This window comes from Salvelinus namaycush, unplaced genomic scaffold (assembly GCF_016432855.1).
Source record: "Salvelinus namaycush isolate Seneca unplaced genomic scaffold, SaNama_1.0 Scaffold397, whole genome shotgun sequence".
NCBI lineage: Eukaryota > Metazoa > Chordata > Actinopteri > Salmoniformes > Salmonidae > Salvelinus > Salvelinus namaycush.
Genome location: NW_024060974.1, coordinates 22092 through 47500, shown reverse-complemented (window position 1 = coordinate 47500; position 25409 = coordinate 22092). Strand labels below are relative to the sequence as shown.

The 25409-nt window shown below is 44.0% G+C and overlaps 1 protein-coding gene across 1 annotated transcript in view; it reads left to right on the top strand.

Moving 5' to 3' along the window:
• Positions 1-25409, top strand: part of LOC120040968 (receptor for retinol uptake stra6-like) — a gene marked incomplete at its 3' end in the record, with an annotated part of 47196 nt that overhangs the window by 1197 nt on the left and 20590 nt on the right. Inside the window, exons 2-5 of the mRNA XM_038985938.1 lie at positions 6294-6360; positions 11422-11504; positions 11784-11917; positions 20701-20867. Of these exons, the coding sequence (XP_038841866.1) occupies positions 6294-6360; positions 11422-11504; positions 11784-11917; positions 20701-20867 (451 nt within the window). The remainder of the gene's footprint in view (positions 1-6293; positions 6361-11421; positions 11505-11783; positions 11918-20700; positions 20868-25409) is intronic.

Below are 25409 nucleotides of genomic sequence, written 5' to 3'. Positions count from 1 at the left end.
CTAATATCACCAGACAGTAGACGTGGCTGAAACACTAATATCACCAGACAGTAGACGTGGCTGAAACACTAATATCTCCAGACAGTAGACGTGGCTGAAACACTAATATCTCCACAGTAGATGTGGCTGAAACACTAATATCACCAGACAGTAGACGTGGCTGAAACACTAATATCTCCAGACAGTAGACGTGGCTGAAACACTAATATCTCCAGACAGTAGACGTGGCTGAAACACTAATATCTCCAGACAGTAGATGTGGCTGAAACACTAATATCTCCATACAGTAGACGTGGCTGAAACACTAATATCACCAGACAGTAGATGTGGCTGAAACACTAATATCTCCAGACAGTAGACGTGGCTGAAACACTAATATCACCAGACAGTAGACGTGGCTGAAACACTAATATCTCCATACAGTAGACGTGGCTGAAACACTAATATCTCCATACAGTAGACGTGGCTGAAACACTAATATCTCCAGACAGTAGACGTGGCTGAAACACTAATATCTCCATACAGTAGACGTGGCTGAAACACTAATATCACCAGACAGTAGATGTGGCTGAAACACTAATATCTCCACAGTAGACGTGGCTGAAACACTAATATCACCAGACAGTAGACGTGGCTGAAACACTAATATCTCCAGACAGTAGATGTGGCTGAAACACTAATATCACCAGACAGTAGATGTGGCTGAAACACTAATATCTCCAGACAGTAGATGTGGCTGAAACACTAATATCTCCAGACAGTAGATGTGGCTGAAACACTAATATCACCATACGGTAGATGTGGCTGAAACACTAATATCTCCATACAGTAGACGTGGCTGAAACACTAATATCACCAGACAGTAGATGTGGCTGAAACACTAATATCTCCAGACAGTAGACGTGGCTGAAACACTAATATCTCCAGACAGTAGACGTGGCTGAAACACTAATATCTCCAGACAGTAGACGTGGCTGAAACACTAATATCTCCAGACAGTAGACGTGGCTGAAACACTAATATCTCCATACAGTAGACGTGGCTGAAACACTAATATCACCAGACAGTAGACGTGGCTGAAACACTAATATCTCCACAGTAGACGTGGCTGAAACACTAATATCACCAGACAGTAGATGTGGCTGAAACACTAATATCTCCAGACAGTAGATGTGGCTGAAACACTAATATCTCCAGACAGTAGATGTGGCTGAAACACTAATATCACCATACAGTAATATCACCAGACAGTAGACGTGGCTGAAACACTAATATCTCCAGACGGTAGACGTGGCTGAAACACTAATATCACCAGACAGTAGACGTGGCTGAAACACTAATATCACCAGACAGTAGACGTGGCTGAAACACTAATATCTCCAGACAGTAGACGTGGCTGAAACACTAATATCTCTATACGGTAGATGTGGCTGAAACACTAATAGCTCTATACAGTAGATGTGGCTGAAACACTAATATCTCCAGACAGTAGACGTGGCTGAAACACTAATATCACCAGACAGTAGATGTGGCTGAAACACTAATATCTCCAGACAGTAGACGTGGCTGAAACACTAATATCTCCAGACAGTAGACGTGGCTGAAACACTATCTCCAGACAGTAGATGTGGCTGAAACACTAATATCTCTATACAGTAGATGTGGCTGAAACACTAATATCTCTATACAGTAGATGTGGCTGAAACACTAATATCTCTATACAGTAGATGTGGCTGAAACACTAGTATCTCCATACAGTAGATGTGGCTGAAACACTAATATCTCCATACAGTAGATGTGGCTGAAACACTAGTATCTCCATACAGTAGATGTGGCTGAAACACTAATATCTCCATACAGTAGATGTGGCTGAAGCCTGGAGATGTTCAGTGTTATTAACTAATAGCGCCATACAGTAGGGCTGGCTGAAGCTTGGAGGTGTTCAGTGTTATTAACTAGTATCTCCATACAGTAGGGCTGGCTGAAGCTTGGAGATGGTCCGTGTTAATAACTAGTATCTCCATACAGTAGGGCTGGCTGAAGCTTGGAGGTGTTCAGTGTTATTAACTAGTATCTCCATACAGTAGGGCTGGCTGAAGCTTGGAGATGGTCCGTGTTAATAACTAGTATCTCCATACAGTAGGGCTGGCTGAAGCTTGGAGGTGTTCAGTGTTATTAACTAGTATCTCCATACAGTAGGGCTGGCTGAAGCCTGGAGGTGATCCGTGTTAATAACTAGTATCTCCATACAGTAGACATGGCTGAAGCTTGGAGGTGTTCAGTGTTAATAACTAGTATCTCCATACAGTAGGGCTGGCTGAAGCTTGGAGGTGTTCAGTGTTAATAACTAGTATCTCCATACAGTAGGGCTGGCTGAAGCTTGAAGGTGATTAACTGGTAAATGATGGACTAAACTAAATGTTACGTAATTGTGCTTTTCTATAGATTCTCCAGTTCCAGTTGTGTCCAGACAGACCTTCCAGAATATGAAACTTACTGAGTGTACCTAAGATATGATGTTAGTCTGAGCCTAACCGTTCTGTCTTTTCAGTGTTAGTCTGAGCCTAACCGTTCTGTATTTTCAGTGTTAGTCTGAGCCTAACCGTTCTGTCTTTTCAGTGTTGGAGCCTAACTGTTCTGTCTTTTCAGTGTTAGTCTGAGCCTAACCATTCTGTATTTTCAGTGTTAGTCTGAGCCTAACCATTCTGCCTTTTCAGTGTTAGTCTGAGCCTAACCATTCTGTCTTTTCAGTGTTAGTCTGAGCCTAACCATTCTGCCTTTTCAGTGTTAGTCTGAGCCTAACCGTTCTGTCTTTTCAGTGTTGGAGCCTAACTGTTCTGTCTTTTCAGTGTTAGTCTGAGCCTAACCGTTCTGTATTTTCAGTGTTAGTCTGAGCCTAACCATTCTGTATTTTCAGTGTTAGTCTGAGCCTAACCATTCTGTATTTTCAGTGTTAGTCTGAGCCTAACCGTTCTGTCTTTTCAGTGTTAGTCTGAGCCTAACCGTTCTGTATTTTCAGTGTTAGTCTGAGCCTAACCGTTCTGTCTTTTCAGTGTTAGTCTGAGCCTAACCGTTCTGTCTTTTCAGTGTTGGAGCCTAACTGTTCTGTCTTTTCAGTGTTGGAGCCTAACTGTTCTGTATTTTCAGTGTCGGAGCCTAATTGTTCTGTCTTTTCAGTGTCGGAGCCTAACCGTTCTGTATTTTCAGTGTCGGAGCCTAATTGTTCTGTCTTTTCAGTGTCGGAGCCTAACCGTTCTGTCTTTTCAGTGTCGGAGCCTAACCGTTCTGTATTTTCAGTGTCGGAGCCTAACCATTCTGTCTTTTCAGTGTCGGAGCCTAACTGTTCTGTATTTTCAGTGTTAGTCTGAGCCTAACCGTTCTGTATTTTCAGTGTTAGTCTGAGCCTAACCGTTCTGTATTTTCAGTGTTGGAGCCTAACCGTTCTGTCTTTTCAGTGTCTGAGCCTAACCGTTCTGTCTTTTCAGTGTTGGAGCCTAACCGTTCTGTCTTTTCAGTGTCGGAGCCTAACCGTTCTGTCTTTTCAGTGTTAGCCTGAGCCTAACTGTTCTGTATTTTCAGTGTTAGTCTGAGCCTAACCGTTCTATCTTTTCAGTGTTAGTCTGAGCCTAACCGTTCTATCTTTTCAGTGTTAGTCTGAGCCTAACCGTTCTGTCTTTTCAGTCTGATTATAGCTATGTTGTGTGAGCATCTTTACTTTCACCCCGTGTTATAGTTGAACAATGTTTATTATGGAATGAGGGTGGCAAACACTTGTTACCTTCACTCCTTAGGCTTAACGTTTTCTGACTGGTCAAATGTCTGCATTGTAATTTGAATTCTACCGCTGTTGCTCATGATGATGCTGTGTTTTACTGAGACTAGGGGATGTATTCAGGCAAACGTCCAAAACAGTTCCTGTTGCTCTGGGTTTAGTAATAATTGTGTAACACCTCTAGGTTTAGTAACACTCAGATACTGGGGAAAGGGAAAGGGGAATACCTAGTCAGTTGTAAAACTGAATGCCTTCAACTGAAATGTGTCGTCACGCATTTAACCCAACCCCCTCTGAATCAGAGAGGTGCCGGTGGGCTGCCATAATCGACATCCACGTCTTCGGCGCCCGGGGGAACAGTGTGTTAACTGCCTTGCTCAGGGCCCGGGGGAACAGTGTGTTAACTGCCTTGCTCAGGGCCCGGGGGAACAGTGTGTTAACTGCCTTGCTCAGGGGCAGAACGACAGATTTTTACCTTGTCAGCTCGGGGATTCGATCCTGCAACCTTTCGGTCGCTGGCCCAACGCTCTACCTGATGATAGTTAAGTTTAGCAACAGTCACTTGGTTTAGTAACACTAACATATGGTATCATCTCTGTCAGTCAGCTGCCAAACACACCTCCCTGCTCTAGCAACCTGCAGGCTCTTTGTAATACATTTACATTTACATTTTAGTCATTTAGCAGACGCTCTTATCCAGAGCGACTTACAGTAGAGTGCATACATTTTTTATTACATTTTACATACTGAGACAAGGATATCCCTACCGGCCAAACCCTCCCTAACCCGGACGACGCTATGCCAATTGTGCGTCGCCCCACGGACCTCCCGGTTGCGGCCGGCTGCGACAGAGCCTGGGCACGAACCCAGCCCAGCCTGGGCGCGAACCCAGAGACTCTGGTGGCGCAGCTAGCACTGAGATGCAGTGCCCTAGACCACTGCGCCACCCGGGAGGCCCTGGGTTGTATTGATTAGGGCACACTGTAGCAAAACTATTCTGCAACAGATATTAATGTCTTACTCAGATACTGCAGCACCCTCAGTCTGTCAGCCAAACCTCCCTGCTCTAGCAACCTGCAGGCTCTTTGTCCTGGGTTGTATTGATTAGGCCACACTGTAGCAAAACTATTCTGCAACAGATATTAATGTCTTACTCAGATACTGCAGCACCCTCAGTCTGTCAGCCAAACCTCCCTGCTCTGGCAACCTGCAGGCTCTTTGTCCTGGGTTGTATTGATTAGGGCACACTGTAGCAAAACTATTCTGCAACAGATATTAATGTCTTACTCAGATACTGCAGCACCCTCAGTCTGTCAGCCAAACCTCCCTGCTCTGGCAGGCCTGTCTCATTCATTAGGAACAAACGGAAGAAAACAGACTGGGAGAGACTACCTGAACTTGTCCAATAAGAATTGCTCATTTTAGTTTCAGTTACAAAAGATTTTGCTATGCTGTGTCCGAATGAATTTGAGCCTCTAGGCCTACGTAGCATGCACAATATATCCCCGGCATTGCCTGCTAGCGTTTCTGCTAGCATAACGGCTAGCATTAGCTTACTATGAGGCCCAGTAAAGCCTATCTATCCCTCCATTACTGCTAGCATTAGTCCAAGCATTACTGCTACAGTAGCTTTACTATAACTGCTAGCATTACCATGCGACCCAGTAATACCAAAGATTTTCTAGTAAGACCTGTCCCAAGCAATAGGATTATCGCTACAGTACCCATTGTATGAAGCATTATAGCAGTACTATGAATCATTGTAGCCTCAACATGAAGCATTACTATGAAGCATTATAACATTACTATGAAGCATTATAGCATTTCTATGAAGAATTATAGCATTACCATGGAATAGTATAGCATTACCATTAAGCATTTTAGCATACTTATGAAGCAATATAGCATTACCCGGGAGCATTATAGCATTACCATGAATCATTAAAGCATTACTATGAATCATTATAGCATTACCATGAATCATTAATACATTATCATGAAGCATTATAGCATTACCATTAAGCATTATAGCGTTACCATGAAGCATTATAGCATTACCATGAAGCATTATAGCATTACCATGAAGCATTATAACATTACTAGTAAGTATTATATCATTACCATGAAGCATTATAGTATTTTTTGAAGCATTGTAACATTACCATGAAGCATCATAGTATTACCATGAAGCATTATAGCACTGCCATGAAGTATTATAGCATTGCCATGAAGCATTATAGTATTACTATGAAGCATTGTAGCATTACTATGAAGCAGTATACCACTGCCATGTTGCGTTATAGCATCACCATGAAGCACTGTATAATTACCATTAAGCATTATAGTGTTTATATGAAGCATTATAGCATTACTATAAATCATTATAGCATTACCATGAAGCATTATAGCATTCCTATGAATAATTATAGCATTATCATGAAGCATTACATTATATACAGCTGTACTACAACTACAGTACCCATAATGCATTGTGTCTGTGTTTGTGAATGTTACTTTGCAGAGTAATCCCACCATGTGACCCTACAGCTGATGATAGACTCTACCACATCTGCATCTCTGCCATTTCTGTAAGTCCATGATGTACTACACTACCCATCATTCTCTGTTGTCTGTAAGTCCATGATGTACAACAGTACCCATCATTCTCTGTTGTCTGTAAATCCATGATGTACTACACTACCCATCATTCTCTGTTGTCTGTAAGTCCATGATGTACAACAGTACCCATAATTCTCTGTTGTCTGTAAGTCCATGATGTACTACAGTACCCACAATGCTCTGTGTAACATATCTGGTTGTATCTGTTATGCCGGGCGTACAGTACACGACTTTCAAAATCTTAACATTGCTGAGCTTCTCACATTAAACAGCTATATTTCCTGTAGTTTTTTGACTTGCCTACGTAGACTAACTGATCTGGTACAGACGGGTTTCACACACTACTAAACTCCGCAAAAAAAGAAACGTCCTCTCACTGTCAACTGCGTTTATTTTCAGCAAACTGAACATGTGTAAATACTTGTATGAACATAACAAGATTCAACAACTGAGACATGAACTGAACAAGTTCCACTGACATGTGACTAACAGAAATGGAATAATGTGTCCCTGAACAAAGGGGGGGTCAAAATCAAAAGTAACAGTCAGTATCTGGTGTGGCCACCAGCTGCATTAAGTACTGCAGTGCATCTCCTCCTGATGGACTGCACCAGATTTGCCAGTTCTTGCTGTGAGATGTTACCCCACTCTTCCACCAAGGCACCTGCAAGTTCCCTGACATTTCTGGGGGGGATTGGCCCTGGCCCTCACCCTCCGATCCAACAGGTGCAAGACGTGCTCAATGGGATTGAGATCCGGGCTCTTCGCTGGCCATGGCAGAACACTGACATTCCTGTCTTGCAGGAAATCACACACAGAACGAGCAGTATGGCTGGTGGCAGTGTCATGCTGAGGGTCATGTCAGGATGAGCCTGCAGGAAGGGTACCACATGAGGGAGGAGGATGTCTTCCCTGTAACGCACAGCATTGAGATTGCCTGCAATGACAACAAGCTCAGTCCGATGATGCTGTGACACACCGCCCCAGACCATGACGGACCCTCCACCTCCAAATCGATCCCGCTCCAGAGTACAGGTCTTGGTGTAACGCTCATTCCTTCGACGATAAACGCGAATCCGACCATCACCCCTGGTGAGACAAAACCGCAACTCGTCAGTGAAGAGCACTTTTTGCCAGTCCTGTCTGGTCCAGGGACAGTGGGTTTGTGCCCATAGGCGACGTTGTTGCCGGTGATGTCTGGTGAGGACCTGCTTTACAACAGGCCTACAAGCCCTCAGTCCAGCCTCTCTCAGTCTATTGCGGACAGTCTGAGCACCGATGGAGGGATTGTGCGTTCCTGGTGTAACTCGGGCGGTTGTTGTTGCCATCCTGTACCTGTCCCGCAGGTGTGAAGTTCGGATGTACCGATCCTGTGTAGGTGTTGTTACACGTGGTCTGCCACTGCGAGGACGATCGGCTGTCCGTCCTGTCTCCCTGTAGCGCTGTCTTCGGCGTCTCACAGTACGGACATTGCAATTTATTGCCCTGACCACATCTGCAGTCCTCATGCCTCCTTGCAGCATGTCTAAGGCACGTTCACGCAGATGAGCAGGGACCCTGGGCATCTTTCTTTTGGTGTTTTTCAGAGTCAGTAGAAAGGCCTCTTTAGTGTCCTAAGTTTTCATAACTGTGACCTTAATTGCCTACCGTCTGTAAGCTGTTAGTGTCTTAACGACTGTTACACAGGTGCATGTTTATAAATTGGTTATGGTTCATTGAACAAGCATGGGAAACAGTGTTTAAACCCTTTACAATTAAGATTTTTACGAATTATCTTTGAAAGACAAAGGGACGTTTCTTTTTTTGCTGAGTTTAGGACTGTCTCGCCAAAACAATGGCGGGATTAGATTGTTAATACAACGAGCTGTGGCTCAAAGCAGCCTAGGTTTCTGTCAGACGTTCACGCTTGCCATACAGAGTTGAACTATCTAGCTAACATTTAGATTTTAAAAACGTTGCATTACATGTAACCTTGTGAACTTCCGAGCTGTAACAATTTGACACTTTGGCTTTGGTTAAAGGCAGAAATATGGGGACGTCTGGGACTGCTCAAAGACGGGATCGGTAGCCTTCAGATTGTGTCTCCGACGAGCATTGCGTCGACCGTGCGTCCCGAGAATTTTTCCTCGATCTCAAAAACGTGTCAGGGACAGCTAAATCGGGGCCAAAATCATGTAGTGAACTCCCAGATATTTTTATTTTTATAATTGTATTAACCCACCCCCCCACCTTCTTCAGAGGAAACATCTTCTTTGTTTTCCCGGCTTCAGTCTCCTCTCATATCTGAGTCAGCCTTTCGTCTCTCTAGTCAAGCTTTCACTGTTGCTCTTGTCCACCTCAACCAGACTGTTCTGGCTCTGCCCACCTGAACCAGACTGTTCTGGCTCTGTCCACCTGAACCAGAATGTGCTGGCTCTGTCCACCTGAACCTGTTCTGGCTCTGTCCACCTCAACCAGACTATTCTGGCTCTGCCCACCTGAACCAGACTGTTCTGGCTCTGCCCACTTCAACCAGACTGTTCTGGCTCTGCCCACCTCAACCAGACTGTTCTGGCTCTGCCCACCTGAACCTGTTCTGGCTCTGTCCACCTGAACCAGACTGTTCTGGCTCTGCCCACCTGAACCAGACTGTTCTGGCTCTGTCCACCTGAACCAGACTGTTCTGGCTCTGCCCACCTGAACCAGACTGTTCTGGCTCTGCCCACTTCAACCAGACTCTTCTGGCTCTGCCCACCTGAACCAGACTGTTCTGGCTCTGCCCACCTCAACCAGACTCTTCTGGCTCTGCCCACCTGAACCAGACTGTTCTGGCTCTGCCCACCTCAACCAGACTGTTCTGGCTCTGCCCACCTGAACCAGACTGTTCTGGCTCTGCCCACTTCAACCAGACTGTTCTGGCTCTGCCCACCTGAACCTGTTCTGGCTCTGCCCACCTGAACCTGTTCTGGCTCTGCCCACCTGAACCAGACTGTTCTGGCTCTGCCCACCTGAACCAGACTGTTCTGGCTCTGCCCACCTGAACCAGACTGTTCTGGCTCTGCCCACCTGAACCAGACTCTTCTGGCTCTGTCCACCTGAACCAGACTGTTCTGGCTCTGCCCACCTGAACCTGTTCTGGCTCTGCCCACCTGAACCAGACTGTTCTGGCTCTGCCCACCTGAACCAGACTCTTCTGGCTCTGCCCACCTGAACCAGACTGTTCTGGCTCTGCCCACCTCAACCAGACTGTTCTGGCTCTGCCCACCTGAACCAGACTCTTCTGGCTCTGCCCACCTGAACCAGACTGTTCTGGCTCTGCCCACCTCAACCAGACTGTTCTGGCTCTGCCCACCTGAACCAGACTGTTCTGGCTCTGCCCACTTCAACCAGACTGTTCTGGCTCTGCCCACCTGAACCTGTTCTGGCTCTGTCCACCTGAACCAGACTGTTCTGGCTCTGCCCACTTCAACCAGACTGTTCTGGCTCTGCCCACCTGAACCAGACTGTTCTGGCTCTGCCCACTTCAACCAGACTGTTCTGGCTCTGCCCACCTGAACCTGTTCTGGCTCTGCCCACCTGAACCAGACTGTTCTGGCTCTGCCCACCTGAACCAGACTGTTCTGGCTCTGCCCACCTGAACCAGACTGTTCTGGCTCTGCCCACCTGAACCAGACTGTTCTGGCTCTGCCCACCTGAACCAGACTGTTCTGGCTCTGCCCACTTCAACCAGACTCTTCTGGCTCTGCCCACCTGAACCAGACTGTTCTGGCTCTGCCCACCTGAACCTGGTCTGGCTCTGATATTTTATCAGCTTTCAGGAACTATGGAGGATGTGTAACCAGGCCAGCTCAGCACACAGCTTGGCTCAGCACAGCTTGACTCAGCACAGCTTGACTCAGCACAGCTTGACTCAGCACAGCTTGGCTCAGCACAGCTTGGCTCAACACAGCTTGGCTCAACACAGCTTGGCTCAGCACAGCTTGGCTCAGCACAGCTTGGCTCAGCACAGCTTGACTCAGCACAGCTTGGCTCAGCACAGCTTGACTCAGCACAGCTTGGCTCAGCACAGCTTGGCTCAGCACAGCTTGACTCAGCACAGCTTGGCTCAGCACAGCTTGGCTCAGCTTAGTAGTGTGAAAAGCCCATTATGACACCATTATGTCATTACCACTTCACACACACGTCTCACTCTCTATCCTCTTCACGTTTTCACCACCGTTTCAGCCACAATCCCACGCTGTAATCCCAGGTATAAAATGACTGTCTGATACTGTATAAAGCCATCAGCGACACGGCTACTCTTACATGATAAGGTTGTCTAGGTCAATATACCATGGTCTTTCCTGTAGATAAGAGTCTGATTTCAACACCGTTGGTTTGGTTTGTAAGGACTTTATGGAACCTGATTTCTTTATCCAGTAAACCTGTTATATATCGACGGGCATGCTGCAGCCATAGCTGATAACACTCCAGTTCACAACTAAACTACAGATTACAAGTTTATTTTTACTGCGGAGATGATACCAGTCTGTTTAGCTAAACATTACACTCTTTGTACTCAATGTCCTGTGTTTTTTACTCCAAAGGGGAATTTAAGGCCAGGCACCATACCATAAAAATAAAAAAAATCTTCCCTTAATCATATCACAATCAACTTTTACCCGTTTGTTTGTATTACAAATATTGTATTAAAATATGCTGTTTCATTAAATATGTGCAAATGAACTTTTCGGGACACTGGATTAAGTGAACTGTGAAGTCAACCTAGGTCCGTACTGGTCAGTGAGCTGTGAAGTCCTGACTAATGGTGACCCAGTCAGATCATAGACTGGGGGAAGCCCTTTTGTTGTGGGGTCACCCCCCAGTCTTTGGTCTGACCCAGGGGAGAGGGCAGGGGGTCCCAAGAGGACTGAGGTGAAGGCAGGGGGTCCACAGCTGCACAAGTGTCAAGGGTCATATGGGTTGGGCAGAAGGACCAGACAGATATGGCTAACTGGGATAACTAAAATGTCTCCTGGACTAATTGGTCTGTCTCCCGTTCTGTGCTGCAGCTGGTGGTCATGTTGATCCTAGCATTCCTTGCCAGGAGGAGGAAGCTGGCGGATGGGCAGAAAAGAGTCCCAGGGTTACTCAGGTGAGATCCCCTTCTCTTACACCCTTATTATAGTCTTAGACTTCAACAACAGCGTGTTGGCCATTTGAAATACATTTAAATGGCATCCTAATCCTCCGTTCTGTTGGGCAAGTGAATTTACAAACGGAATAGGACTTTTTAAAATTTTATTTCAATAATATTTCCCACCAACCCTGCTGTCCACACTGTTGCATCCCCCTGCCATGACATCATATATCAAACCTGAAGCAGCTTGGTTCTAACATCCTGGTTCTAAATATTTTCCTGTTTGATCCCCAGCCCAGTGAACTTCCTGGACCACACGCAACACAAGGGCTTAGCTGTAGCCGTGTTTGGCGTGCTGTTCTGCAAACTGTTTGGTCTGGTTATCGCCCCAAACCCTCTTCCCTTCACCACAGACCAAGCCAACAAACGTAAGGAGCAGGAAGATGGAACATTTTTGAGATGATAGATCGGAGTAGTGGTTTTTTTCTCACAATTATTAGGATTTCACAGTGAAACCTATTGTTATTCGTAGATCATTATTTTCTCCTTAAAGGGAAACTTCGCCGCTAGACTCTATTCGGGGTGTTTTCCTGTCCCCCCACATCATTCTTAGTGATTAAAGGTGTTTCAGACATCATTCTTAGTGATTAAAGGTGTTTCAGACATCATTCTTAGTGATTAACCTGTCTAGGATAGGGGTTCCGCTAGCGGAACTCCTCCCACATTCCACTGAAAAGGCAGAGCGGGAAATTCAAAAAATTTTTTTGGGGAAATATTTAACTTTCACACATTAACAAGTCCAATACAGCATTTGAAAGATAAACATCTTGTGAATCCAGAAAACATGTCAGATTTTTTAAATGTATTACAGCAAAAACACCACGTATATTTATGTTAGCTCACCACCAAATACAAAAGAGGACAGACATTTTTCACAGCACCGGTAGCATGCAGGTAGCATGCACAAAGCCAACCTAACTAACCTAGAACCAACCTAACTAACCTAGAAACAACTCCCTCAGATGACAGTCCTATAACATGTTACACAATAAATCTATGTTTTGTTCAAAAAATGTGCATATTTGAGCTATAAATCAGTTTTACATTACTGCTACCATCATAGCTACAGTCAGAAATAGCACGGGAGTAGCCAGAGTAAATACAGACACCAACGTCAACTACCTAATTACACATCATAAAACATTTCAGAAAAATATATGGTGGATAGCAAATGAAAGACAAAGATCTTGTGAATATAGCCAATATTTCCGATTTTTAAAATGTTTTACAGCGAAAACACCACGTATATTTATGTTAGCTCACCACCAAATACAAAAGACAGACAGACATTTTTCACAGCACCGGTAGCATGCAGGTAGCATGCACAAAGCCAACCTAACTAACCTAGAACCAACCTAACTAACCTAGAAACAACTCCCTCAGATGACAGTCCTATAACATGTTACACAATAAATCTATGTTTTGTTCAAAAAATGTGCATATTTGAGCTATAAATCAGTTTTACATTACTGCTACCATCATAGCTACCATCATAGCTACAGTCAGAAATAGCACGGGAGCAGCCAGAGTAAATAGACACCAACGTCAACTACCTAATTACACATCATAAAACATTTCAGAAAAATATATGGTGGATAGCAAATGAAAGACAAAGATCTTGTGAATATAGCTAATATTTCCGATTTTCTAAGTGTTTTACAGCGAAAACACAATATATCGTTATATTAGCTTACTACATTAGCTAGCACACAGCAGCATTGATTCTAGTCGAACGGTAGCATAGCACAGTTCGACAGATATATGAAAAAGCATCCCAAATTGGGTCCTTATCTTTGTTGATCTTCCATCAGAATGTTCTCCAAGGGGTCCTTTGTTCAGAAACGTCTTTATTTCGATCCAGAACGAACGATTTCCCTCTTGAATTAGCAAGCACACTGGCAGTGCGACGCTAACCTCTCCATCTTGACAAAATTCTTGCGTCGCATCACGTCTAAAGTCCAGAATAAATTTCAATAATATAATTAAACTATATTGAAAAAACATACTTTAGGATGATATTGTGACATGTATCGAATAAAATCGAAGCCGGAGATCATATTCATCAATAACGACGGTTTTCCAGGAGGCGATACCAGGTCCAAATTCGCGCCTCCCAACAAAAAATAAATGGCGGTCCTCTCAATCAAAGAGGTTGTATTCAACCCCTGAACGAGATAATCACCTCATTTCTGCTCTCATTTCCGCATGACACCCAGGGGAAGGCGTATGGCGTGTTTCTACAGTCATAAGTGACATGCCCTTTTATAGACAAGCTCTTGAAGAGAGACCTCGATTTTGGAAATCTCACTTCCGGATAGGAAATTGGCTGTAAAAAGAGTTCTGTTTCACTTAGAGAAATAATTAGAACTGTTTTAGAAACTAGAGAGTGTTTTCTATCCAATATTAATAATAATATGCATATTGTACGAGCAAGAATTGAGTAGGAGGCCGTTTTAAATTTTGAACGATTTTCCCCAAAAGTGTAAACTCCACCCCTAATCCTTTTAAAGGTGTTTCAGACATCATTCTTAGTGATGAAAGGTGTTTCAGACATCATTCTTAGTGATGAAAGGTGTTTCAGACATCATTCTTAGTGATGAAAGGTGTTTCAGACATCATTCTTAGTGATGAAAGGTGTTTCAGACATCATTCTTAGTGATGAAAGGTGTTTCAGACATCATTCTTAGTGATGAAAGGTGTTACAGACATCATTCTTAGTCATGAAAGGTGTTTCAGACATCATTCTTAGTGATGAAAGGTGTTTCAGACATCATTCTTAGTGATGAAAGGTGTTTCAGACATCATTCTTAGTGATGAAAGGTGTTTCAGACATCATTCTTAGTGATGAAAGGTGTTTCAGACATCATTCTTAGTGATGAAAGGTGTTTCAGACATCATTCTTAGTGATGAAAGGTGTTTCAGACATCATTCTTAGTGATGAAAGGTGTTTCAGACATCATTCTTAGTGATGAAAGGTGTTTCAGACACCATTCTTAGTGATGAAAGGTGTTTCAGACACCATTCTTAGTGATGAAAGGTGTTTCAGACATCATTCTTAGTGATGAAACGTGTTTCAGACATCATTCTTAGAGATGAAAGGTGTTTCAGATATAATTATGAACAATAGCGGTATTTTCACATTTTCACACCAGGAGCGTTCAACCAATGATGTCCATTGGTTGATTGATCCTGCTGTCTGATCTGAAAATGAAGGGAGTGTTTTGTAGCAACTATTTTGGCCAGTGTGTTTCGCTGATTGCACGATCACGCAAGCAGCGAGTACATATCCTCATGATGGAGAGAGAAATGTGATATCTTAAATATATGTGGATTTTTGTCAACGGTATTTCAAGGCACAAGGCAATGTTTCGTAAACGTACACAAGGCAACAACAAAAAAAGACCCTAAACTAAATATAAGTGTGGACGTTTAGTTGGCAGAGGTCTTTACAGCAACTTTCCTGTGTTTTGGTGTATTTCTAAATCAAAACAAATCAAATCAAGTTTATTTTATATAGCCCTTCGTACATCAGCTGATATCTCGAAGTGCTGTACAGAAACCCAGCCTAAAACCCCAAACAGCAAGCAATGCAGGTGTAGAAGCACGGTGGCTAGGAAAAACTCCCTAGAAAGGCCAAAACCTAGGAAGAAACCTAGAGAGGAACCAGGCTATGAGCAGGTGTAGAAGCACGTCTTAAATCCTTAAATCCTTTTAAGACTCCTAGCAGATGTTTTCTAAGACCCCTTGTTCCATCTGTTTGACCAGAAATCAAAGCCTCTTCCTTATTCCTCATTTTTAGGGTGGAAATTAGTTTCATTTTATATATGCGTTCCTGTCATTGGGAGACCCAATTTGACATGCTTCTATGCACCTCACATGTTGCTGCTCATGGGTCCTTTATGTTGTTGCTCATGGGTCCTTTATGTTGCTGCTCATGGGTCCTTTAAGACATGTTGCTGCTCATGGGTCCTTTATGTTGCTGCTCATGGGTCCTTTATGACATGTTGCTGCTCATGGGTCCTTTATGTTGCTGCTCATGGGTCCGTTAAGACATGTTGCTGCTCATTGGTCCTTTATGTTGCTGCTCATGGGTCCTTTAAGACATGTTGCTGCTCATGGGTCCTTTATGTTGCTGCTCATGGGTCCTTTATGTTGCTGCTCATGGGTCCTTTATGTTGCTGCTCATGGGTCCTTTAAGTCTTGTTGCTGCTCATGGGTCCGTTATGTTGCTGCTCATGGGTCCTTTAAGACATGTTGCTGCTCATGGGTCCTTTATGTTGCTGCTCATGGGTCCTTTATGTTGCTGCTCATGGGTCCTTTAAGACATGTTGCTGCTCATTGGTCCTTTAAGACATGTTGCTGCTCATGGGTCCTTTAAGACATGTTGCTGCTCATGGGTCCTTTATGTTGCTGCTCATGGGTCTCTTATGTTGCTGCTCATGTGTCCTTTAAAACATTTGCTGCTCATGGGTCCTTTAAGACATGTTGCTGCTCATGGGTCCTTTAAGACATGTTGCTGCTCATGGGTCCTTTATGTTGCTGCTCATGGGTCCTTTATGTTGTTGCTCATGGGTCCTTTAAGACATGTTGTTGCTCATGGGTCCTTTATGACATGTTGTTGCTCATGGGTCCTTTATGACATGTTGTTGCTCATGGGTCCTTTATGACATGTTGCTGCTCATGGGTCCTTTATGACATGTTGTTGCTCATGGGTCCTTTATGACATGTTGCTGCTCATGGGTCATTTAAGCCATGTTGCTGCTCATGGGTCCTTTATGACATGTTGCTGCTCATGGGTCCTTTATGTTGCTGCTCATGGGTCATTTATGTTGCTGCTCATGGGTCCTTTAAGACATGTTGCTGCTCATGGGTCATTTAAGACATGTTGCTGCTCATTGGTCCTTTATGTTGCTGCTCATGGGTCCTTTATGACATGTTGCTGCTCATGGGTCCTTTATGACATGTTGCTGCTCATGGGTCCTTTATGTTGCTGCTCATGGGTCCTTTATGTTGCTGCTCATGGGTCCTTTATGACATGTTGCTGCTCATGGGTCCTTTATGACATGTTGCTGCTCATGGGTCCTTTATGACATGTTGCTGCTCATGGGTCCTTTATGTTGCTGCTCATGGGTCCTTTATGTTGCTGCTCATGGGTCCTTTATGTTGCTGCTCATGGGTCCTTTATGACATGTTGCTGCTCATGGGTCCTTTATGTTGCTGCTCATGGGTCCTTTAAGACATGTTGCTGAAAAATGTGTTTTCAGCCAAATATGTTCAACTCATGGTTAGTTTATCCAGTGCCCAATGAATTTAGAAGGATAGCTACTGACTGAAATTTAGCTAGACTCTGGAGCCCATGGGCACACTGTTTAGACATGATTACACCACGGGCAACAATAACTGGGGACTATTTCGTTTTCTGTAAAATATGTCAAACTCGTCGTTAGTTTATCTACTGACCACCGCATTTAGTCTCCTTACGTCAGTCTTTAGACTCCTTACGTCAGTCTTTAGACTCCTTACGTCAGTCTTCAGACTCCTTACGTCAGTCTTTAGACTCCTTAGTCAGTCTTTAGACACCTTACGTCAGTCTTCAGACTCCTTACGCCAGTCTTTAGACTTCTTACGTCAGTCTTTAGACTTCTTACGTCAGTCTTTAGATTCCTTACGTCCGTCTTTAGACTCCTTACGTCAGTCTTTAGATTCCTTACGTCAGTCTTCAGACTCCTTACGTCAGTCTTTAGACTCCTTACGTCAGTCTTTAGACTCCTTACGTCAGTCTTCAGACTCCTTACGTCAGTCTTCAGACTCCTTACGTCAGTCTTCAGACTCCTTACGTCCGTCTTTAGACTCCTTACGTCAGTCTTTAGACTCCTTACGTCAGTCTTTAGACTCCTTACGTCAGTCTTTAGACTCCTTACATCAGTCTTTAGACTCCTTACGTCAGTCTTTAGATTCCTTACGTCAGTCTTCAGACTCCTTACGTCAGTCTTCAGATTCCTTACGTCAGTCTTTAGACTCCTTACGTCAGTCTTCAGACTCCTTACGTCAGTCTTTAGACTCCTTACGTCCGTCTTTAGACTCCTTACGTCCGTCTTTAGACTCCTTACGTCAGTCTTCAGACTCCTTACGTCAGTCTTCAGACTCCTTACGTCAGTCTTCAGACTCCTTACGTCAGTCTTCAGATTCCTTACGTCAGTCTTCAGATTCCTTACGTCAGTCTTTAGACTCCTTACGTCAGTTTTCAGACTCCTTACGTCAGTCTTTAGACTCCTTACGTCAGTCTTTAGACTCCTTACGTCAGTCTTTAAAGGTCCAGTAATTCAACAGAACCTGGCAGATTCATTACTTACCAACAACAGCTGCAAATTCCAACAAAACTAAATCAGGTTTTAAAGTTCACTTTCCTTGCTTTGTCTAACAACACTATCATGACTCCAGCAAAGAAGTGTGTGGGTTAGAGTGTAGTGTTTACACGTATTTCATTTCATAGAACAAATGTTTTTTTTTGCACATTTGTCACAGTGGCTTTAGCCACAGAGGGAGCAGGCCTGGGGGAATTGCCTTGCAACATATACCTAGGAGGGAAATAAAGGCAGCATAGCGCAACAAATTCCCATGATTTTTGAATCTGTTCGGATTGAACAGCTAGCACGACATCTAAAATGGCTTTGGGAAAAAAATAGATTTTTATCTAATAGTCTGTATCTTACAAAATAACTACATGTTGGTCTCCACCAGTCATTAACTATTTACATATAATAGACATATTGGAACATTTATGGACAAACTTCTAACTTACTCAACCTTTAATGGCTTTGAGCTTTATACACTTTGTTTTGATATTACGGAAGACGTTACTAAGCAACCAGTACCCCACTGTTATACTGTACACACAAGCTCAAACAGCTGAGAGACAGTACAGTAACAGCTGAGAGACAGTACAGTAACAGATGAGAGACAGTACAGTAACAGCTGAGAGACAGTACAGTAACAGCTGAGAGACAGTACAGTAACAGCTGAGAGACAGTACAGTAACAGATGAGAGACAGTACAGTAACAGCTGAGAGACAGTACAGTAACAGCTGAGAGACAGTACAGTAACAGCTGAGAGACAGTACAGTAACAGTACAGTAACAGCTGAGGGACAGTACAGTAACAGCTGAGAGACAGTATAGTAACAGCTGAGAGACAGTATAGTAACAGCTGAGAGACAGTACAGTAACAGCTGAGGGACAGTACAGTAACAGCTGAGGGACAGTACAGTAACAGCTGAGAGACAGTATAGTAACAGCTGAGAGACAGTACAGTAACAGCTGAGGGACAGTATAGTAACAGCTGAGGGACAGTATAGTAACAGCTGAGGGACAGTACAGTAACAGCTGAGGGACAGTACAGTAACAGCTGAGGGACAGTACAGTAACAGCTGAGAGACAGTACAGTAACAGCTGAGAGACAGTACAGTAACAGCTGAGAGACAGTACAGTAACAGCTGAGGGACAGTACAGTAACAGCTGAGAGACAGTATAGTAACAGCTGAGGGACAGTACAGTAACAGCTGAGGGACAGTACAGTAACAGCTGAGAGACAGTACAGTAACAGCTGAGAGACAGTATAGTAACAGCTGAGAGACAGTATAGTAACAGCTGAGGGACAGTACAGTAACAGCTGAGAGACAGTACAGTAACAGCTGAGGGACAGTACAGTAACAGCTGAGGGACAGTACAGTAACAGCTGAGGGACAGTATAGTAACAGCTGAGGGACAGTACAGTAACAGCTGAGGGACAGTACAGGGACAGTACAGTAACAGCTGAGGGACAGTACAGTAACAGCTGAGAGACAGTATAGTAACAGCTGAGGGACAGTACAGTAACAGCTGAGAGACAGTACAGTAACAGCTGAGGGACAGTACAGTAACAGCTGAGGGACAGTACAGTAACAGCTGAGGGACAGTACAGGGACAGTACAGTAACAGATGAGAGACAGTACAGTAACAGCTGAGAGACAGTATAGTAACAGCTGAGGGACAGTATAGTAACAGCTGAGGGACAGTACAGTAACAGCTGAGGGACAGTACAGTAACAGCTGAGAGACAGTACAGTAACAGCTGAGAGACAGTATAGTAACAGCTGAGGGACAGTATAGTAACAGCTGAGAGACAGTATAGTAACAGCTGAGAGACAGTATAGTAACAGCTGAGGGACAGTACAGTAACAGCTGAGAGACAGTATAGTAACAGCTGAGGGACAGTACAGTAACAGCTGAGAGACAGTACAGTAACAGCTGAGGGACAGTATAGTAACAGCTGAGGGACAGTACAGTAACAGCTGAGGGACAGTACAGTAACAGCTGAGGGACAGTACAGTAACAGCTGAGGGACAGTATAGTAACAGCTGAGAGACAGTATAGTAACAGCTGAGGGACAGTACAGTAACAGCTGAGAGACAGTACAGTAACAGCTGAGGGACAGTATAGTAACAGCTGAGAGACAGTATAGTAACAGCTGAGGGACAGTACAGTAACAGCTGAGGGACAGTACAGTAACAGCTGAGAGACAGTATAGTAACAGCTGAGAGACAGTATAGTAACAGCTGAGGGACAGTACAGTAACAGCTGAGAGACAGTACAGTAACAGCTGAGGGACAGTATAGTAACAGCTGAGGGACAGTACAGTAACAGCTGAGGGACAGTACAGTAACAGCTGAGGGACAGTACAGTAACAGCTGAGGGACAGTACAGTAACAGCTGAGGGACAGTACAGTAACAGCTGAGAGACAGTATAGTAACAGCTGAGGGACAGTATAGTAACAGCTGAGGGACAGTACAGTAACAGCTGAGGGACAGTACAGTAACAGCTGAGAGACAGTACAGTAACAGCTGAGAGACAGTATAGTAACAGCTGAGGGACAGTATAGTAACAGCTGAGGGACAGTACAGTAACAGCTGAGGGACAGTACAGTAACAGCTGAGGGACAGTATAGTAACAGCTGAGGGACAGTATAGTAACAGCTGAGGGACAGTACAGTAACAGCTGAGGGACAGTACAGTAACAGCTGAGGGACAGTACAGTAACAGCTGAGGGATCTATAGGATGGAGCTAAATAATGTTTTAGTTTCTTACTTCTGCTTCCTGTTGTTTTTTCCCCCCAGAGTACTGGATTATTGTCTCGTTGTTCTACTACCCTGTTCTGTACCTTCCTCTCCTGGCCTGTGGAACGCTACGTAACGCCGTGGGGTACGTGCTGGGGTCCCTGCTTTCCTGGACTCACTTTGGGGTGCTCGTCTGGCAGAAGGCCGACTGCCCCAAGACACCAGAGGTGAGAGGGGGGGAGAGAGAGAGTGGATTGTAGTCTGTCCTAACCCTTGAGACAATTGAGACATGGATTGTGTATGTCTGCCATTCAGAAGGTGGGCAAGACAAAATATTTAAATGTCTTTGAACGGGGTATGGTAATAGGTGCCAAGCGCACCGGTTTGTGTCAAGAACTGCAACGCTGCAGGGTTTTTCACGCTCAACAGTTTCCCGTGTGTATCAGGAATGGTCCACCACCCAAAGGACATCCAGCCAACTGGACACAACTGTGGGAAGCGTTGGAGTCAAAATGGGCCAGCATCCCTGTGGAATGCTTTCGACCCCACGTAGAGTCCATGCCCCAAAGAATTGAGGCTGTTGTGAGGGCAAATAGGGCTGCAACTCAATATTATGAAGGTATTCCTAATGTTTTGTCCACTCAGTGTATGTATCTCCATTATCGACTCCCACGAGTCGGAGACAGGAATGACGGAATTCAGTATCAGAGGATTTCAATATTTAGAACTTTTTAGGTGGCGTTCTGCGACGTTCTGCATTAACATTGAAATACCCCCCATGATATGCAACTTTTCAGGGAAGTTAGGAACAAATATACACAAGCAGTTATGAATACACAAGCAGTTAGGAAAGCTAACTTTTTCAAACAGAAATTAGCATCCTGTAGTACTAACTCAATAAAGTTCTTTGACACTGTAAAGTCCATGGAGAATAAGAGCACCTCCTCCCAGCTGCCCACTGCTCTGAGGATAGGAAACACTGTCACCACCGATAAATCCACTATAATTGAGAATTTCAATAAGCATTTTTCTACGGCTGGCCATGCTTTCCATCTGACTACCCCTACCCCGGTCAACTGCCTGGCACCCTCCACAGCAACCCGCCAAAGCCCCCACCATTTCTCTTTCGTAGCGTCTGAGATTCCCAAAGATTGGAATGCTGCCGCGGTCATCCCCCTCTTCAAAGGGGGTGACACTCTAGACCCAAACTGTTACAGACCTATATCTATCCTAACCTGTCTTTCTAAGGTCTTCGAAAGCCAAGTCAATAAACAGATTACCGACCATTTCCAATCCCACCGTACCTTCTCCGCTATGCAATCTGGTTTCAGAGCTGGTTATGGGTGCACCTCAGCCACGCTCAAGGTCCTAAACGACATCATAACCGCCTTCGATAAGAGCCATTACTGTGCAGCCGTATTCATCGACCTGGCCAAGGCTTTCGACTCTGTCCATCACCACATTCTTATTGGCAGACTCAACAGCCTTGGTTCCTCAAATGACTGCCTTGCCTGGTTTACCAACCACTTCTCTGATAGAGTTCAGTGTGTCAAATTGGAGGGCCTGTTGTCAGGACCTCTGGCAGTCTCTATGGGGGTGCCACAGGGTTCAATTCTTGGGCCGACTCTCTTCTCTGTATACATCAATGATGTTGCTCTTGTTGCTGTAGATTCTCTGATACACCTCTACGCAGACGACACCATTCTGTATACTTCTGGCCCTTCTTTGGACACTGTGTTAATTATGGCTGCAAGCCCGACGTCGGTACACTTATGACAACAGCCAGCTCAAGTGCAGGGCGCGAAATTCAAAATATATTTTTTTTAAATATTTAACTTTCACACATTAACAAGTCCAATACAGCATATGAAAGGTACACATCTTGTGAATCCAGCCAACATGTCCGATTTTTAAAATGTTTTACAGGGAAGACACAATATGTAAATCTATTAGCTAACCACGTTAGCAAAAGACACCACTTTTTTTACTCCACCAGTTTTTTACTCCATCAGTAGCTATCACAAATTCGACCAAATAAAGATATAAATAGCCACTAACCAAGAAACAACTTCATCAGATGACAGTCTGATAACATATTTATTGTATAGCATATGTTTTGTTAGAAAAATGTGCATATTTCAGGTATAAATCATAGTTTACATTGCAGCTACAATCAGAAATTGCACCGAAAGCAGACAGAATAATTACAGACACCAACGCCAAATAACTAAATACTCATCATAAAACATTTCTGAAAAATACATAGTGTACAGTAATTGAAAGACAGGCGTCTTGTGATTCCAGACAATATTTCCGATTTATCAAGTGTTTTACAGCGAAAACACAATATAGCGTTATATTAGCTTACCACAATAGCCAAAAACACAAGCAATTTCCCAGTAGCAAAAGTAAGGGATCATAACAAACAAGCAAAAGATATATAATTTTTGACTAACCTTGATTTTCTTCCTCAGATGACAGTCCTATAACATCAGGTTATACATACACTTATGTTTTGTTCGAAAATGTGCATATATAGAGCTGAAATCAATGGTTACACATTGTGCTAACTTAGCTACTTTTTCCCACTACGTCCGGATTTTTCCTGACACTTTTTCTGACACACATATTCTGACCAAATAGCTATTCATAAACATAACTAAAAAATACATGTTGTATAGGAAATGATAGATCCATTAGTTCTTAATGAAATCGCAGTGTTAGAATTCTAAAAATAACTTCATTACGATATGCAGCTTCGGTAGCTAGAGTACCCAAACGTTGGGCGCCCACGACTAGTTCACATGTACGACAGATATATGAAATAGCATCATAAAATGTTTCTTACTTTTGCTGATCTATCATCAGAATGTTGGACAAGGGGTCCTTTGTCGGGAACAATCGTTGTTTGGATTTAGAACGGCAACTTTCCCTCTTCATTTAGCACGCGCACTAGCCAAGTGCCACGGATCTCTCCATCGTCAACAAAGTCAGAGAACGGAACACGGCAAAACTCCCGAAAAAATTTCAATAATCTGATTAAACTATATTGAAAAAACATACTTTACGATGATATGGTCACATGTATCAAATAAAATCAAAGCCGGAGATAGTAGTCGTCCATAACGGCAGCTAAACAGAAGGCAATCCCACTGTCCACCTCGCGCTCCCCAGAGTACCGGAAATGAGGGACACGTCATACAAAGAGCTTGTATTCCACTTCAGACCAAAATAAACACTAAATTTCTTCTCTCACAGCCTCTTGACATCCAGGGGAAGGTCTATGAAGTGCACGTAGACTCTTACGTATCATGCCCATGTATAGGCAGGAAGAAGAACAGAGCCTCGATTTCAGACTTTCCACTTCCTGGTCAGGAAGTTGTGCCAAATGAGTTCTGTTTGACTCACAGATATAATTCAAACGGTTTTAGAAACTAGAGAGTGTTTTCTATCCAATAGTAATAATAATATGCATATTGTACGAGCAAGAATTGAGTACGAGGCCGTTTGAAATGGGCACCTTTAATCAGAGCTACTCAATACTGCCCCTGCAGCCATAAAAAGTTAACTCAACTCCAGACCAGCTTCAATGCCATACAACTCTCCTTCCTTGGCCTCCAACTGCTCTTAAACGCAAGTAAAACTAAATGCATTCTCTTCAACCTATCACTGCCCGCACCTGCCCGCCCGTCCAGCACCACTACTCTGGACGGCTCTGACTTTGAATACGTGAATATGATGTCATTTACAAAATAGCCTCCAACACCCTACTCAGCAAACTGGATGTAGTCTATCACAGTGCCATCCGTTTTATCACCAAAGCACCATACACTACCCACCACTGCGACCTGTACGCTCGCGTTGGTTGGCCCTCGCTTCATACTCGTCGCCAAACCCACAGGCTACAGGTTATCTACAAGTCTCTGCTAGGTAAAGCCCCGCCTTATCTCAGCTCACTAGTCACCATAGCAGCACCCACTCGTAGCACGCGCTCCAGCAGGTATATCTCTCTGGTCACCCCCAAAGCCAATTCCCCCTTTGGCCGCCTTTCCTTCCAGTTCTCTGCTGCCAATGACTGGAACGAACTGCCAAAATCTCTGAAGCTGGAAACACTTATCTCCCTCACTAGCTGTCAGAGCCCATCAATCTACCTCATCCCCATACTGTATTTATTTATTTATCTTGCTCCTTTGCACCCCAGTATCTCTACTTGCTCATTCATCTTCTGCACATCTACCATTCCGGTGTTTAATTGCTTATTTATTATATATAACATGCTGTGTTAATGTAGCATGGTATTTATTATATAGAGTATGCTGTGTTATTGTAGCATGGTATTTATCATATAGAACATGCTGTGTTAATGTAGCATGGTATTAATCATATAGTATATGCTGTATTATTGTAGCATGGAACTGTCCAAGCACCCTCAGCTCTTATAGGCTTCAGAGGTTGGTGTCTCTCACTCACAGGCTGAGATCTTACAAAGGCTGAAGACACACACACACACACACACACACACACACACACACACACACACACACACACACAGAGACACTCACACCTACAAAGCCATGACATCTTTATTCACTGCCGTGTTCCATCTGTCCCCAACCCAGAGGTGTTCCATCTGTCCCCAACCCAGAGGTGTTCCATCTGTCCCCAGCCCAGAGGTGTTCCATCTGTCCCCAACCCAGAGGTGTTCCATCTGTCCCCAACCCAGAGGTGTTCCATCTGTCCCCAACCCAGAGGTGTTCCATCTGTCCCCA